The 15,281-nt window shown below is 41.1% G+C and overlaps 2 protein-coding genes across 2 annotated transcripts; both read right to left on the bottom strand.

The window, feature by feature from the left end:
- Positions 1–248: 248 nt before the first annotated feature.
- LOC102217037 (butyrophilin-like protein 9) lies at positions 249–5,080 on the bottom strand. The gene is made up of 10 exons (XM_005807016.2): positions 4,932–5,080; positions 3,540–3,624; positions 3,077–3,175; positions 2,712–2,813; positions 2,461–2,595; positions 2,234–2,371; positions 2,086–2,137; positions 1,973–1,999; positions 1,200–1,226; positions 249–1,115 (listed from the first exon to the last, which is right to left on the bottom strand). The coding sequence occupies exons 2-10, from the start codon at positions 3,597–3,599 to the stop codon at positions 556–558; spliced, it is 1,200 nt and encodes a 399-aa protein (XP_005807073.1). The 5' UTR covers positions 3,600–3,624; positions 4,932–5,080; the 3' UTR covers positions 249–555.
- A 1,589-nt stretch (positions 5,081–6,669) lies between these two features.
- Positions 6,670–14,792, bottom strand: LOC111611615. Its single transcript, XM_023348762.1, has 5 exons — positions 14,494–14,792; positions 13,345–13,454; positions 10,344–10,436; positions 10,029–10,202; positions 6,670–7,653 (listed from the first exon to the last, which is right to left on the bottom strand). Exons 1-5 carry the CDS (start codon positions 14,642–14,644, stop codon positions 7,501–7,503), a joined length of 681 nt encoding a protein of 226 aa, XP_023204530.1. The 5' UTR covers positions 14,645–14,792; the 3' UTR covers positions 6,670–7,500.
- Between the last annotated feature and the right edge of the window lie 489 nt (positions 14,793–15,281).

Raw genomic sequence — 15,281 nt, 5'->3', positions numbered from 1 at the left:
TCTATCATATTACTCTCCACCATCAGTTTTCAAGTTAGCATTATTGACGAGATTGGACAATATTAAAATTGTAGATAGACTTGGACTCTACATGAATATGGTGCTTGTTTTTTCCCCTAGGTAATTCTGATAACTAATAAGGTCAGGAGAGAATGGGAAGGAAATGGTAACTAACAGTGGCTAAAATAAATCAATTCAATAATTTAAAGATATTTTTTTAAGGCTTGAAGGAGAAATAAACAGCTCAATTAAAACTGAATTTGGTTTATTCTTTATTCACAGAAGTGCATTGTTGTCATCATATTAGTATTGCACATTACAGAAGATTTTTACATTGGGAGTTTCTGCTTAAATGTCTGAATACAGAAAAGACCAGAGAGTGGTGCTCTAACTCTTTTTTGAGAAAATAGCAGCAGAAATCACATTAAAGCAGAAGCAACATACAGAGTGGTCATTTATATCAGCATTTCACTGCTATTCCGGGTTCTTATACTCTAACTTTACTGGCTCATAGAGGAAAACTTGACTGGTGGGTGGTGGTGGGGGGTGAGAAACCTAGGCCCACAGGCAGGACGTGGGGCAGAGACAGTGGGACTTAGCTGCTGGAGACCGGATCACGAGATCCTTAACAATCTCCACTGTACCAAACAACGGGAACAGCCTTTCGGTGAAGGTCTCATTGTAGGTGTAGATGTGCAAGTGTTTGTCCACGTCGTAGAAGGACAGCTGGCCGTTGTCATAGTCGAGGTAGATGCCCACCTTACGGGGGATCAGGCCAGGTGGCAAGGCGGTGAAGGGGACCGTCAGGGCTTTAAACTCAGTGCCCCTCTCCAGCCGCAGGGTCATGTACCCGGTGCCAGTGTTCAGCGACTTGAAGCCTTTCCTCAGCGCCGACTCTTTGGCCACACCCAGCCGCCAGTCGCGCTCGCCGACCTCCGCCTCCCAGTAGTGGCGGCCGGAGCCCAGGCCGTGCACGCCAACGGCGCACCACCACCCGTCGAAACGCTGGTGGAAGTTGGGAACATCTTTCCGCTCGAAGCCGCAGCGCATCCTCTTCTCGTCAACAGAGATGAGCAGGTCTGGATTGGCTGTGTCCAGATCCAGAGTTACCTCCACTTTGGGTGGGAAGGAAGACGGTTTGAATATCAAGACGACTCATAAAACTGACCAAAATATTTCCAGGAAACATGTTCAAGTACCTGCAGCATCTCCAATCCAGTCCCACACTAAAAGAACAATAAAAAAAAGATTTATCTCAGCATGAACATAACTTTTTTTGCAACTGATGCATGTGAGGAATATTTCTCGAAAACATTTGAGTTTTCGAACTAAAATTCATCCAATTAGCTGCTTCAAAACAAAGTGTACCAGGGCCATTAGATATCTTGAGATCATGGTTGTCTGTTCTCTCATTGTGGTCTAAAGTCTTGGGAGGATTTTGAAAATAATTCTCACATAGGAAAAACTCTCATTTCTATTTGGCTGCCTAATTAACCGGTTTTAAACTTCAGTACCCATGTAAGGGCACTTCTGACATGGGTTGTTTTTCCTCCTCTGAATAAATGTACTCAAATTAATATTTATTTATGTTACTGTTGGATCATGCTCATGCGATAAAGTTGAATCTGTGTTAATCCCTTTAATAAATTTCTATCTTAGAGTGCCAATAAGAGTGCTAGATGCTGTAAATAGCAATATTTCACAGATATTTCTACATGTAAGCAATGTTTCCTGCGTCACTGTAAGGATAAACCCTGTATGCTTTTCCTAAATTTTTTGAGCAAAACAATATTTTCATCTTACTTGTACTATAATAGCAATATAACTCCTGTGTTGCTTGGAAATTGTTTCTATTAAATAATCTGTAACTTACCGAATCAAATCTATAAATTTAAGCTGTTTTGATTTCTGTCTTGAAGAGATTTGCCAGACAAATTTCAAAGTGTACTTTGATATTCTTGGTCTCATTTACCTGGCTGAGGAATGTAGGATATGGCACCTGGAAGGGAAACGATGAAACTGATGAAAACGAACATTTCCTTAAATTAAACTGCATCAGAATGAATTCTGGAGGGATTTACGAACCAATCTTGTAAGTTCTCTGCTTCCACAAAAGCCACTGCTGTGGGATGGTGTCCTGCAACAAAAAAGGAGGAAAAAAAGGGGGGTTTTGTTGGATTTTTGGCCCAGAAAATGTTCAGCATACTCTGCGATTCACAATACAAGCTGTTACCTTGTCAGGTCGCTGTGACACTAAAGTCCACAGAACCAACTCCATAGCGGTCAGGAGATTGGGCGCACGCCCCCAGCGCCAGGCTGACTGGAGGTCCTCCAGGATCTTGGCGACTGGTTCTCCGGGCCACACGCTTTGCTGGACATTCATGTGTTTAGAAAGAACAGCTTTTATTTTGAAGGTCCAGTACAACAGGAAGGGGTTAGTCGCATACTTAAACTTCCCACCTCAGGCTGGGCCCTCAGGTCTTTGATCCAGTTAAGGATGACAGCTTTGGCCCGCTCCAGGTCCTGTCCGTTAATCAGATCAGGCTGCTTGCCCTCATCCATCTCTGGCCAGCCATCAGTCTGCATCAGTGTCTTCTGCATACAGAAATTCACCTTAAGCAACACACCTTAGCTTTCATACCGCTATCATTTTTTTAAAAATAAGTGACATGTTGTCGTTGGGGGGTTTTTTTTGCATCCTGGCTTGGCACCTTGTTCTCCAGCATGGATGCCGACTGCAGGATGAAGAGTCGGCAGAGAGGAGACGACCAAGTGTCGTCTTGATTACAGATGTGCTCCAGGACTTCTGACCTCTGCAGGAATTAACAAAAAGAGAGAGAATAAAACACAATAGCGAAAGACAGCAGATAATTCTCTTATTCGGAAAAATTTAATTATTTTGTACGGCGGCTTTCCTGTCGGACTATCAATTAGCTGCGTAGTGCCGTGTGACGTAACAGAATAAGAAAGTAAAAAAAACAAAAGAAAACAGACAAAAAAACAGAGAAGTTGAGGAGAAAAAGAAAATACTCTAGATTGCTCTTGCAAATATGCTTCTTTCATGTTGAAGCTGTACCTGGCAGACCCGGCTCAGGTCTTTAGCCAGTTCCACCACAAACAGCTGATCCTCATCCAGAGGCTCCTTCTTCTCTCTCTTTGCTCTCTTGTTCGACTCCTGTCAGAAAGAAAAAAAACAACACACAAACAAAGGGGTTTCTGTTAGATACTCATTGGAATGAGAGTGAGGCTTCAAGACCCTCATTGAGGATGCCAGTGCTCATCCAGAAGTGCTTTACAAAGTAATAATGTCAATCTGGAGAGGAGGCAGTGGCTTGGCCTGATCAAAATGCACATCAAGGCTCTGATGGTGTTAGCAGAGACATCCAACTGGCTCTTTTCTGCAAAATAAAAGCAAGGTGCGCATCCTAGATGGCCATGATAACAATGTTTTCAAATGAATTATCTACTTGAGTAACAATGTGACCTAAAAAAAAAAAAAAAGTTTGAACATTAAACATGTTGAAGAAAACAACGCTGACCTTAATCTTGGCTGTGAGGTTTTTGGCCGGCTCGACCATGAAGTGAAAACACTGCATCATCTTGGCTGCTGTCTGTGCCTGTGTCCTGCAATGACAGATGTAAGCAAATACTGCTTACCGAAAGCATCACGGGTAGGTTTAATAAAAACAAACATGACCTCTTTTATTTATTGTTTGCCAGCCTGTGCTGTTGCCCTGACATAAAGGATAACCAGTTTTTAAGGGGATGTTAAAAATCTGAATGGTTTGGCCAACCTGAGGCCAGTTTACCTGTCACATTTTAAGTGAAACCCTAACCCTGAAATACTTGTTTTTAAATTGCATTTCTCCTCATAACAGAATTAATTATTCATGGAAAGATCAAATCAGGAATGCTTCTTCGAAGGAGGTGGACTTTGTGCAAGAGGTGAGCTAATGTTTACGGAAAAAACATCAGAATGGAGCTTATGACACGTGATGGAAACTTCACCTTTCTACCCAGCGTGATCACAACAGCAATGCCTTTGTTGCTTAGAGCACCTCTGCAACATAAACAAACTCAAGGAAGTGCAAACAGTTCAGAAAATAAGTTATCAAGCCAGAAGCCACTATTAACCAGAGCGGAACCAGAAAACTCTGGATTTTTTTTATCAGTTCCCTTCCGTTTACTATAACTTTCAAACTATTCAAGTTTTTCTAATGATGTATACAATTGCTGAATGTGTCAATCTGTTCTCTTTCAAAACCCCAAAGCAGTGCAAAGTTTGCTTATATGTTGGGCCTGCTCTGGTTGTGTCCTTGTTAAGGTCCTCTCTCTGTCTGAAATCCTTACACTCTGTTTATGCCACATTCACATTCTCCTACAATCTGCAGAGCAATACAAAGCAGTCAGATTGTGCATCAGAAAGCCATCACTGCAGCTCACACAGTCCAGCCCCATGCTCAATTATTAAGATGCAGCAACAAAACCTGAAAATAAAGAAGACTATCTAAGTTAGGGTTGAATGACGCTTTTTAAAAAAAAAAAATTAAATATTTCATTTTAGAATAAGTGACGGTTCACGCGGATAAGAAACATGCCGGATTTTGATTTAAATGCATGCAGCACATCCAGTGATCGTATTCATACAGTAGGAGAGCATGACCACGTAGTTTCAGCCCCGACCCAGTTCGAGGTCAGCTGATGACTGCGCAAGAAGTAAACACAGAGCCGCAGAGCGACTTTGCAGCAGGTCTGCACCAAAGCATCAGTAACTCTCTTCATACACTTTGCAAACTTATTTTGTTTTTCCACTATCATACAGTCCCATTAAACGCGTTTTTCTTTCAGGCAGCGCCACACAATTTCACCCCTGCAGTGCGTCATGCAGATAAACCTCGCTGGTTTTTCCGAATCGCTGAAGCGCAGCTTACCTTAAAATTGAGATTTTGTTGGGTCTCTTCTTGGTTTAAAAAAAAAATCAGGAGGGTTCGGCTCGGGAAGAAGTCTAGTCTGTGTGCTGCAGAGTCTGACCTTGTTTACATACCAAACTGACGGTCGGCGGCTCGGGGAAGTTCGGTTTTCTCCGTGAGTGACGCAAGCGGCTGTCCAATTGCCACAGCGCTGAGTCACGCTGGAGAAATAATAATACTGTCGTTCACAAAGTGTAAGGAGCTGAAAAAGAAAAACCTTTAAATCCATACATTACTCGATATTTAAAGCCCTGGGAGTGAGTCAATAGTGTTTTTTTTTTTTTTTTGGCTAGTTCAGTTGGTGTTGAGTTGAAAACATAACAGAAAACAAACGAGTGTCTTTTATTACTATTCTTAGCATCTTTATAAACAACTTAGTTTAACCATTTAATGAGGTTGAAATGCACAGTGAACAATTATAAGATACGACACATGGCGTTACAAAAATATCCGTATCCTCTGTCTGCATTTTGTAGTTTTAACTACAAACATCAATTTGTTTTATTGGGGTTTTATGTGACAGACCAACACGGAGTGGCACAAAACTGTAAAGTGGACAGACAATGACACATGCTTCTCGAATTTTCCTACAAATGAAAATCTGAAAATTTGGGTTTGCATTTTTGTGTGACCTGAACTGTCAGCAAATACTTTTTAGAACCACCTTTTGGTCCAATTAAAGCTGAAAGTCTGCTGCCGGCTTTGCGGATCTGAAATTTGCATCAACTCTTCTTTATTCCATGCAACTGGATATTAAAATAAACACACCTGTGCTGTTTTATTTCTTTTTGTTGAGCTATAATCAGTTGCACCATTATTTTATTTAGAGGTACAAGTATATATGGGCCTGAAATAAGTACATGCCACACTTATCAGATTTTTATCTGCAAGAATTTTTCAGAACCATATATCATTTTCCTACAATTTCGCAATAAAGCTCTACTTTCTGTTGGTCACATAAAATCCCAATAAAATAGCAAAAAAAAGAGAAGTTTGTTGATGCAACATGGCGCAATGTGAAAAAAGTTCACTATTAAATAACAAGAGGTAGAGTTCCTAGCAAAGTGTTTTGGGGAATTGGATTGAATTTTCATTACAAGATTTTTAAGACAGTTTTGTGTCTTATAATCTAATTATTTTAATTAGAAATACATGAACAATGCCATAAGAGAACTATTGATGGCACCTGCATGTGTCTGAGTTTGACTCCTCTGCTCCACGCAATTATAATCCATAAAAGCGTTAGTAGAAGAGAGGAAGGGGCTGTGAGACGTCTGCTGACCAGGTTGTGTATTTACTGTTCTTGACTTTGTGGAAAACTGGAAGGATATGCTGTGTCTCTCTAACCTTACTCATTTTAAGAACATCCTAAGGAAAAGCAAAAACAAATTCGTTTAAAAGCCAAATTTCATGTATTAATTTTGGACAACAAAACAATCATTTTGTGACCCATCCACATCACAAGAGAAGTCTTCATAATCAGAGCAAAACAATTTATGCGTTTTCCTCAAAGACTCTCTGTTCAGTTTATATTTAAAATGTTCTCCTCCTATTAAAGTCTCACACCTGTACAGACAAATCTCTTTACACTGCAGCTTTGTTGTGCACATGTTTTTTTTTTTTTTAATTCTCTCTTAATCATATGAAACTTAAATTATGACAGGCCATCAACAAAATAGTAAAACTGTTTATTTCTTGCGTTTCCACAAAGTAGAAACATGAGGGAAATTATTGTTCTTCAATAAATACAATACAGAACGAGTTCAAGATTAAACCAAGCCATGAACACACAGTGAGGTAAATGAACACAATAAAAACAGACATTGTTGCACAGTGGGAAATATAAGAATTTGATTTTTGTATTTAAGTTGTGTGATTTGCTCATATTACATTTTGCATTTCTTTACTTTTGTTTCCCTCTGTAAAACATACTATTTGATTGGTGACTACAGAGGACGATTCTCAGACTGTTATTTTAAGTTGTGTTTTATTGAATTTTACAAAACTAGCTCCTTGTTGTTCATTTGTTCTCTGGGTTTGAGTTGTTCCTCCCACTTTTATAGAGAACATAGAGATTTGGGAGCATTTAGCTCAACTTTCTTAAAAGTGAAAATTACTTTTGTCTCCTTCTCTTGTGGTTGGCTACACAAACAAATATCTGCTTTACAGCACATCTGAATAAAAATATACAATGTGTTTTCACTTTATGCTTCATGATAAAAAAAATCTTTAAAAAAACAAAACAAAACAAAACTATGAGCAGAAGCGCACCCACACCACTGTTATTAATGGGTTTTTTCGTTTTGGTCATTTTCCTTCGTTAAGATGTCCCAGCCACCTTCGTCGTTGAATGCTCCGTTTTTTGAAGTATTCATATGTGCCTCTGATTAGATGGGATGCAGCTCCTCTTTGGGTTGGGTGTTTGGCTCAGTTTGAGGTATCTGGATCAGAAAGTTTTGTTGAACTCTTTCAGAAACTGAGGTACAGCTTCCCTTTGCATTCTTTCGCCGGCTTGAGGACTTGTTTGGCATCATACAGGAGGTAGAACGGTGCTGTCTGTGGCGTAACCTGGGCTCTCGCTCATGTAAGCTCTCTGAGGAGGGGGAACATCCAGGTCAGATGACAGGATGTCGCACGGCAGCTCCACAGACTGGCGGATGCTCTCTTCGTATGATGGAGGAGACTGTATGGATCACAAATGACAGAGGAGGTCTGTGGCTTGTTTCTCCAAAAAAGCATCTTCTTAGGTAATAGGCAATAGATTTTGATTACTTTTCACTGAAAATATTTGGAGTTTGTTTCAACAATGACTTAAACAGAGGCAAATTTATGAGCACATGTATGTCTTGAGTTTTGATTCGCCAGAAATGCGAATTTGTTTTTAAGAAATTCCAACACCCATTGAATAGACTGTTGCAGGCAGAACCAAATTAATCTCAAGAGTAAACATCAGCAATTCCCAACAAAACTGAATTCCAACATTTAACAAAAGAAATATTCTCAAGTTTTCACAACCATCCATAAAACCTCCCATGTACTTCTTAAAATTGACCAATCAGGTTTTTACTGTTAGATATGAACCTGTAGGTTTTGTTAGAGGTGTGATCTGCTAATTTAGATCAAATGCAGATTCTGATTTTCTTCCAAAGGTCTATAATGCCCACAGCTCACCACATTGGGGTGCAGGCTCCTTGACATAGTGGTTCTAGACCTATCAAACAACAAATGGATTATAAATGTATGTCTATTCATATGTCAAACTGTGAGTTCCTAAATGTTATCAGTTGGTTTTGTTCTGTGCTCGAAATAATAATACATCTTGTTTATTGATACATTTACAGGTGGGAAATTTGGGAGTTCAGGTTGTCAGTGTTTGACCAACCACCAGTCAGAGCTAATTAAAGGAAAACAAGCTCAATCTTTGGTAAATTGATAAAGCATCAATTAGTCTTTAAGGTTTTGTCTTGTCTTGAAGACAGTTAATACTCTTGAAAATTTCAATCTAAAACAAAGAAGAAGTCATCACGCACTGGTGACTTTAGTGACCTAAAAATAATACAGACTGACAGCAATCTAATATCAACTGCTGATGTCTGTTGACAATCACAAAGGTAACTGAATAACTCCCAGTGGTGTTAGTGGCCTCCATTTGATTGGAGTTTTCAGAAAAATTCCACACAATTAAGCCCTTAAATAATCAATGTTTCCGAAAAATGTTGCTTTGTAGATTACTAATATAAGTTTTTGCTGCAAAGTAGGGTTTTTTTAGATATAAGTCCTATTAACGTTTTGTGAGTTTAAAAAAACTGAGTCAGTAGAATAGTGGGATTTTTAGCTACTTCCATCCACTGCATTTGTATGTTATACAAAACACTGAAATGCAGGGATCATCTGAGATGCTATCTAAGGGATACACATTTCTAGTAAGAGTTTAGATTGTGGTTTTTGGAGTTGGTTTAGGGTTAAATGTGTCCATATAACTTTGCTTTGCTTTGTGCCAATAAAGTTATATTCATAAACATCAAAAGGACAGACCAAATACAGCTGCTGGACCCAATCACATTTCCTGATTAAATTCCTGGATTGCGTGTTTGTGGGAAAAAGGGAGTTAGAGAACATCCTGTGGCCTGCAGGGCATGAAGCCTATTTTTAAAGAACAAAAGGAACATGTTTGTATTTACATTACCAATTAATCCGGTCCCACTCCAGCTGGCTGGAACGTGTTTTTTTCTCTTCATTATCTGCCTGATAAACTCGAGCAGATCCACGCTGCCTTACTGAGTTCTCTTATCTTTTAATTGCTCTGGGACCCTCAGGCAACACGAACAACCCCACACCCTGCGCTCTGTCTCACTCCACACACATGCGCCAGCCTGCAAATGTTTCCTTGCCGTCCTGCCTCAGGCTGCAGGAGAGATGGGAGACAATGAGCGGGCACCACTATCTGAATTCTCGCTCACGTTCAGCCCAGAAGGGGGAGGAGGCGGGAGGGATATTTGCTTCTTTATTGACCGCTGCTGTGATGGGCAAAAAGCAGCGGGTGTGAGCTCACTTTCATGTGTGTGTGTCATGTCAGGGAGTGTCTGATTAAGAAAAAGGAGGGAAGACGACAGGAGCACAAAGCTGCTTTCTTGGCCACTGTTTGCACTCATGGATGCAGCCTCTAATTATGTTCGATGTGCCTTTTTCTAATTACCTTGTTTGCTGGAGCGTTGTGCGAACCCAAAGCTCAGCCGTAGATCAACAAGGTAAAATGTTATTAGTGGTAACACAATGCAGAGGCGCTGATCGTGCTTTCTGATTACCGCGATGAGACTGCTGTCTGATCTCTTGCAGCAGAACTGTCTGTCAGTGAAACAGTGACAGATAAAAACGCACTTTAATGTATCTTTATTTAGTGCTAAGCCACACATTGAGCAGACCTTGCATGACTGAAGTGACAACTGTCTCCAGATCCCATTACAAAAAGCTCGACACCAGTCTCCGAAGGACTTCATCGTCACGGGATCTGTGACTGTATCGCATGCTGCGGCGAGGTCTTGAATCAACTCACCCTACCTCAGTAACAATGGGTCCATTGAGGCCGAAACGGTCTGCGATCATCATGTGAATCTGCCGCTGGCGGTCCTTCTTTCGGACGCTCTCGTAGGAGGGGAGCTTCGGCAGGGTGGTCTCCAGGGTGGGCAGGCTGTAGCTGGAGGGCAGGCCCACGTAGAACAGCTCACCCGGCAGCTGAGAGGCACAGAGGACACTGGACACTTAAGGCAAAAACAATGACTTTAAAATGAAACACACCGAGTTATGATCCAAGGATGTGATTTCAGCAAAGGATTGTTTTTGATAGAAATGATGAGTGCACAGAAGTGGGGTTACCTGGGTGACGCTGTCTTCAGGGATGTGAGTCTGCTCCAAACGAGGAGATCCAACCAGAGTCTGTCTGCTGCTGTAGTACTGAGGGGCAGCATCCTGAAACAAACAGCAGTGACTTCAGAAGATGCAGCTGATCCGGTGCCTTGAACAAGTATTCATACAAATTAAGTCATGGGAACCACAAATTCCAATGTTTTTTTTTTATAGAAATGTAACGTGATAGATCAATGCAAAATGCAGAATTGTAAAGGAGAAGGAATATTCTACGTGGTTTTTATCATTTTTGGCAAATTAAAATCTGAATAGAGGTATTTTAATCTCTTAACCCTTAAATACGACAGGACCAAACAAGGTGCTCTGGTCAGACAGAGCCAAAATGTTAACCTTTAATACCCTGGACACAACATGCCCACTGTGAAACATGATGGCGGATGCATCACACTGTGGGAAGTGTTTTTCTTCAGCAGGCTGATTAAAGTTTTTGAGAAGATGGGTGGAAGAAAAGCTGTTACAGGCTGCAAAACATACAACCAGAGCTCCAGTCTAAGGGTTTAGAAGAGTCCTATTAGTGTTACAATAGCCCAGTAAAATTCCAGAGTTAAATCTAAATGAGAATCTGTGGACAGATGTTCCACCTTTGTCCTGATTCAGCTGCGGCTATATTTTGCAACAACAACAACAAAAAAACACAAGTAAAAATGTCAGTCTGAATGCGCAAAACTCTAATTTCTGTTAAATCCCCCCAAAATACATATATGCAACGTGGCAAAAGTAACAGAGTTCAAGAGGTAAACGTACTTTTATGGGGCTCTGTATTCCGACAAGCAACACTAGTTGTTGTTTCCCCATCTGCGATTAGCCAGACAGCCACTAACTTCAGCCCAATTGACCAATTTTCATGCCTTGTTTCATCCCTGTGGGCCCCGGACGGTTTAGTAGCACCATAAATTATTAGATCAATAAGGCGACAACATGACCACCCTCTGATTTCTGCACCTCCTCCTTCCCACACCCCTTTCATTAAACAACAAGACCTGTCAGCGTCTCACTGTATGTGGTTCTGGGATGCGGGAAAAAAGGCTGACAGAAAAGCGAGTTAATTGCCTTGCGTCTAAATGAGTGTCCTTTGTGAGGAGAACAATGTGATGTACTGACTGTGTCAGGAGGGTCCAAGAGGTCTTTTCAGTGTTCTCCTTGTAGCTGCGGCAGGTAGCTGTTAATAAGCACACTCCAGTGAACATTATCTCCCTGCATGTCATGACCATAACAATGTCAATTTGTTGCGTGGATGACACTAAGTCTGAGTATTAGGAGCAACAGGCTTCTTCTGGACTTCAACATTTTATGTCATTTAGCTGTTCTGAAGTGTTAAATTGATCATTTTCTGTGGGCAGAATAAACTAACACTTTTCTCACACTCAAAAAAGACGCACAACGGCGACGTTTGGCTTGACCCCTCGCAGCATTTTGAGAAGCAACAGAGGACACTCGGAAAAGGTGATGGCAGAGGTCTCTGGTCTTTAAGGTCTTTAAGAGGTCTTTAAAGAAGTAGAAGAACGTCCTCAGGAAAGGGGAAAAAGAAAAGAAGGTTTGTCCTTTTGTTGCCTGCCATTGATTCGGCCAGTGTGAAAAAGCACAACCGTGTAAAATCGGTGTTGAAGTCGGGGGAGGATCCCAGCAGCGGCTCGTTTTTTTTTTCTTTTTTTCTATTGCTTCAAACTAAAGGAGATCCATTGTCTCCGTTGTGTCCCCAACACCCACAGTGTGGTCTGTCCCCTATTCATGGGGGCAAAGTGAAGCAGGGAAAGGTATGTGGCTATGAAGTTGAAGACGTGAAATATCCCTCTGAGAAACAATGAAAGAGGGCTTCTGTTTGTTCTGAACTTTTTCTTAAGTATAAGTCCAACAGACAACAGGGTTCTCTGTTCCTGAGTCCTAAATAGATGAATCATGTTTGGGATTTATGATTATTTAAAAGCAAAATCTCATCTTATGCGTGCGTATGGACGTAACTGGAGGCCAGAGCGGCCAGTTTAGAGCTGTGAATTAGGCTCTCTTGGTTCCTTAAGCTAGGCGGCAGGTCTATCTAATCCAGACCATGGCTGAGCACAGCTTCCTGTCTTGCATGTGCTTGTGCTCCTGCAGTCCAAAGATAGCGCTCAAGCCTCACCCCTGGGACTAATGAAGATGAGAAGCAAGTCAGGAAAAGGGAAGTGGAGAGAACGGTTGCCATCTTTGAACTGTTTACATTTCCGCACCAGTAACGTCCTGGTGCACCAAGCTGATAATCGAGCGTGATATCCGGCAAACATTTGTATAGCATGTAAAGTAGTTTAATAGTAGTATGCAACAGGAAACGCAACAGGAAAATCTGCTCCCACAGCATAATGCTTCATTGTAGGGTTGGTGTGTTCAAGGTAAAGTCCTGTGCTAGTTTTCTGTCACACACTGTGTTTTGCATGAAGGCACACCTGACCAGAGACATTGTTTCCTCTGCTTGACTTGTTCCAGACTTCAACCACAATTTCTTAAGGCATTTCCAGTGGTACCATAATCTTTCTGAGTTTAGGTGAGGAATTGAACACTTGGAATATTCACACAGAGTGTCAGTAAAAAAAAAAAAAAAAAAAAAAAGTGATTTGCTCTGATTTAATTACATTGGTGGTGAAGTTGCATCAGTATGCACGGTAAGAGCTAATTCTGTCCAATTCCATTAGAATCACTGAGTCTCTGTGAGATATTTCTGGAGGGCAGTTAATTCACACTGAGGCGAATCCATTGCTGCAGAACGATGATATCAAGCTTATTCAGTCCTTTCGCCACAGCCAGGCAGAACTTAATCTGACACTTGTTAACGGTGCTACACACACACTTCTCTCTCTCGTCAGGGTGTCCTAAACCACTGAACGTACAGATCACCTTCAGAAGAAAGCTCAGCACAAGGGAAACTTTTCATACCGTTGTGTGTTTATTTATTTTTTTGTTCTCTCTCTGAATTACTCACCATATCCGCATGTGGGTCCTGGTAGGAGCCGTGTTTGCAGCACTGGGGATCTTTACGGTAAATAATGGAAAGCAGCAAGACGACAACGAAAAAGAACACCAGAGAAGAAACTGTTTCGAAAGAGAAAAAGGGAAATAGTTCATTAGTAATTACTGCTTGTTTATGAGAACACATTGTGGTGTAATGGTTCACATTCTAACAAGGACGAATCGATATTCAAAACCTTCACTTTAGACAGAGGTGGAACTTACAATCTGCAATTAATTGGATTTTCTCTAATCAGAGACTAATCGGCAGATCAGTTGCTTATATTTTTTGTTTCATTAAATGCTTCAGAACTAAAACATTACTTTCCTGAAACTCAAATGTTACTCTCTGAAACTTACAGGGTATTTTCTGAAACTTTCCTGGAAGTTGCAGGTACTCTTGTTGGCTCACCTGTGACTCTCCAGAACGATGTGGCACTGAAAGTATCATGGGATCTAATAATTGCTTTTTATGAAAACTATTTGCTCCTTTTTTCAGAACTCAATAAGAACATTTACCTTACCAGTTTACTAGTTTACTCCTTGCACTTACTAGTCACTTTCCATGAATGCACCTGCTGCTTTCAGACCTTAGCAATTACTTTCAGGAAAATGTCTTCTAAAGTCCAGCAAAGTATCAGAATAAGAATGAGAAAAAAATCCCTTAAAGATAATTCCCCTTACACTTCCCCTCTAGTTTGTTTTGGAAAGGGATTTGTTATGTTTGAGTATTAGACAGGACATGCTGCGATTTGAATAATGTAGCAACACCCTCGTTTAATTTAAAACTACTATTTACTGTCAAAAAACATGCAGAACATTTATGTTTCACTCAAATAAAACCAAAAACTGATGTCAGCCCAAAAATCTTTTTTGACTGGTGCATCTCTGCTCAGCTGTTCAACAATTATCGATAAAAAAAATAGACACAAAATCACATGACAACGTGTGATAGCAAGTTGGATTTAAATAAAATAATCTCTTTGGCAGCAGCTGAAATACATAACTGATCTTGATGCTGCATATAAAGCAACATCGGGATGTTTTCTTCTCCTTGTAACTTGTTTGACGAAGTTATGAAAAGCAAATATTGAACAGGATTGGCGTTTAATGATCTACTTACAGGAGGCAACGAGCACCGTGAGCTGATCCGAGGTCAGCTGTGAGGTGGGAATGGTCGGGCTCGCAGATGTGGACATCTCCTCTGCTTGGAAATTGAAAGTTTCTTCCATAAATCTTTCCGAGCTCCCCAGCCTCAGTGCAAATGCTCTCATCTTACACCTCAGGAAGAAGAAAAAAAAAAGAGAGAGCGAGAGAGGAACTCCAGTTTAGCGGCTCCTCTTCACGACTGCCATCTCCGCGGGGGGACACATGCGCTCTGGAAGTCAGGATCCCAAACTCTCCTCCTCTCCTTCCTTGTAAACACGCTGCCGCTAAGGGCGCGTAAAATGCGCACTGACCGACGCCCTCCAGCAGGCTGCGTGGCAGCAAACGAGGCCGCCTTCACGCACTGACACAACACACTTATGATGCAGGGATTGTTTGGGAGCGGTTTGTTTCAGTTGGTGTCTGTGTGCACATGAGATTGCAGAGAGAGCGGCTTGTAAACACAGAGAGTTACTGAGCTGCTTCCTCCGCCGGTTTAATTAATGGCATCCAGACTATAGCAGGGAAACACACGACGTGCCTGAGGCTGAGTCCCGTTACCCTGGAGACGGTGGGTGTCCCATCCTGAGGGGATTTCTATGCAGACAAAGAACAAAAAAAAATGTAGCAATGGTATTCATGAGTGGATTTCTATATAATCGGACAACTTGTATTATATATTTAAAAAACGTGAATTAAGGAAATATTTTATATTGTGGCAAACCTTTGCAGAGCCAGTGAATATGAGATCTAGCCTCCCATAAA

The sequence above is a fragment of the Xiphophorus maculatus genome, chromosome 16, assembly GCF_002775205.1.
Source record: "Xiphophorus maculatus strain JP 163 A chromosome 16, X_maculatus-5.0-male, whole genome shotgun sequence".
Taxonomy (NCBI): Eukaryota; Metazoa; Chordata; class Actinopteri; order Cyprinodontiformes; family Poeciliidae; genus Xiphophorus; species Xiphophorus maculatus.
The sequence above is the reverse complement of the archived record's forward strand: the minus strand, read 5'-3'. Positions and strand labels throughout refer to the sequence as shown.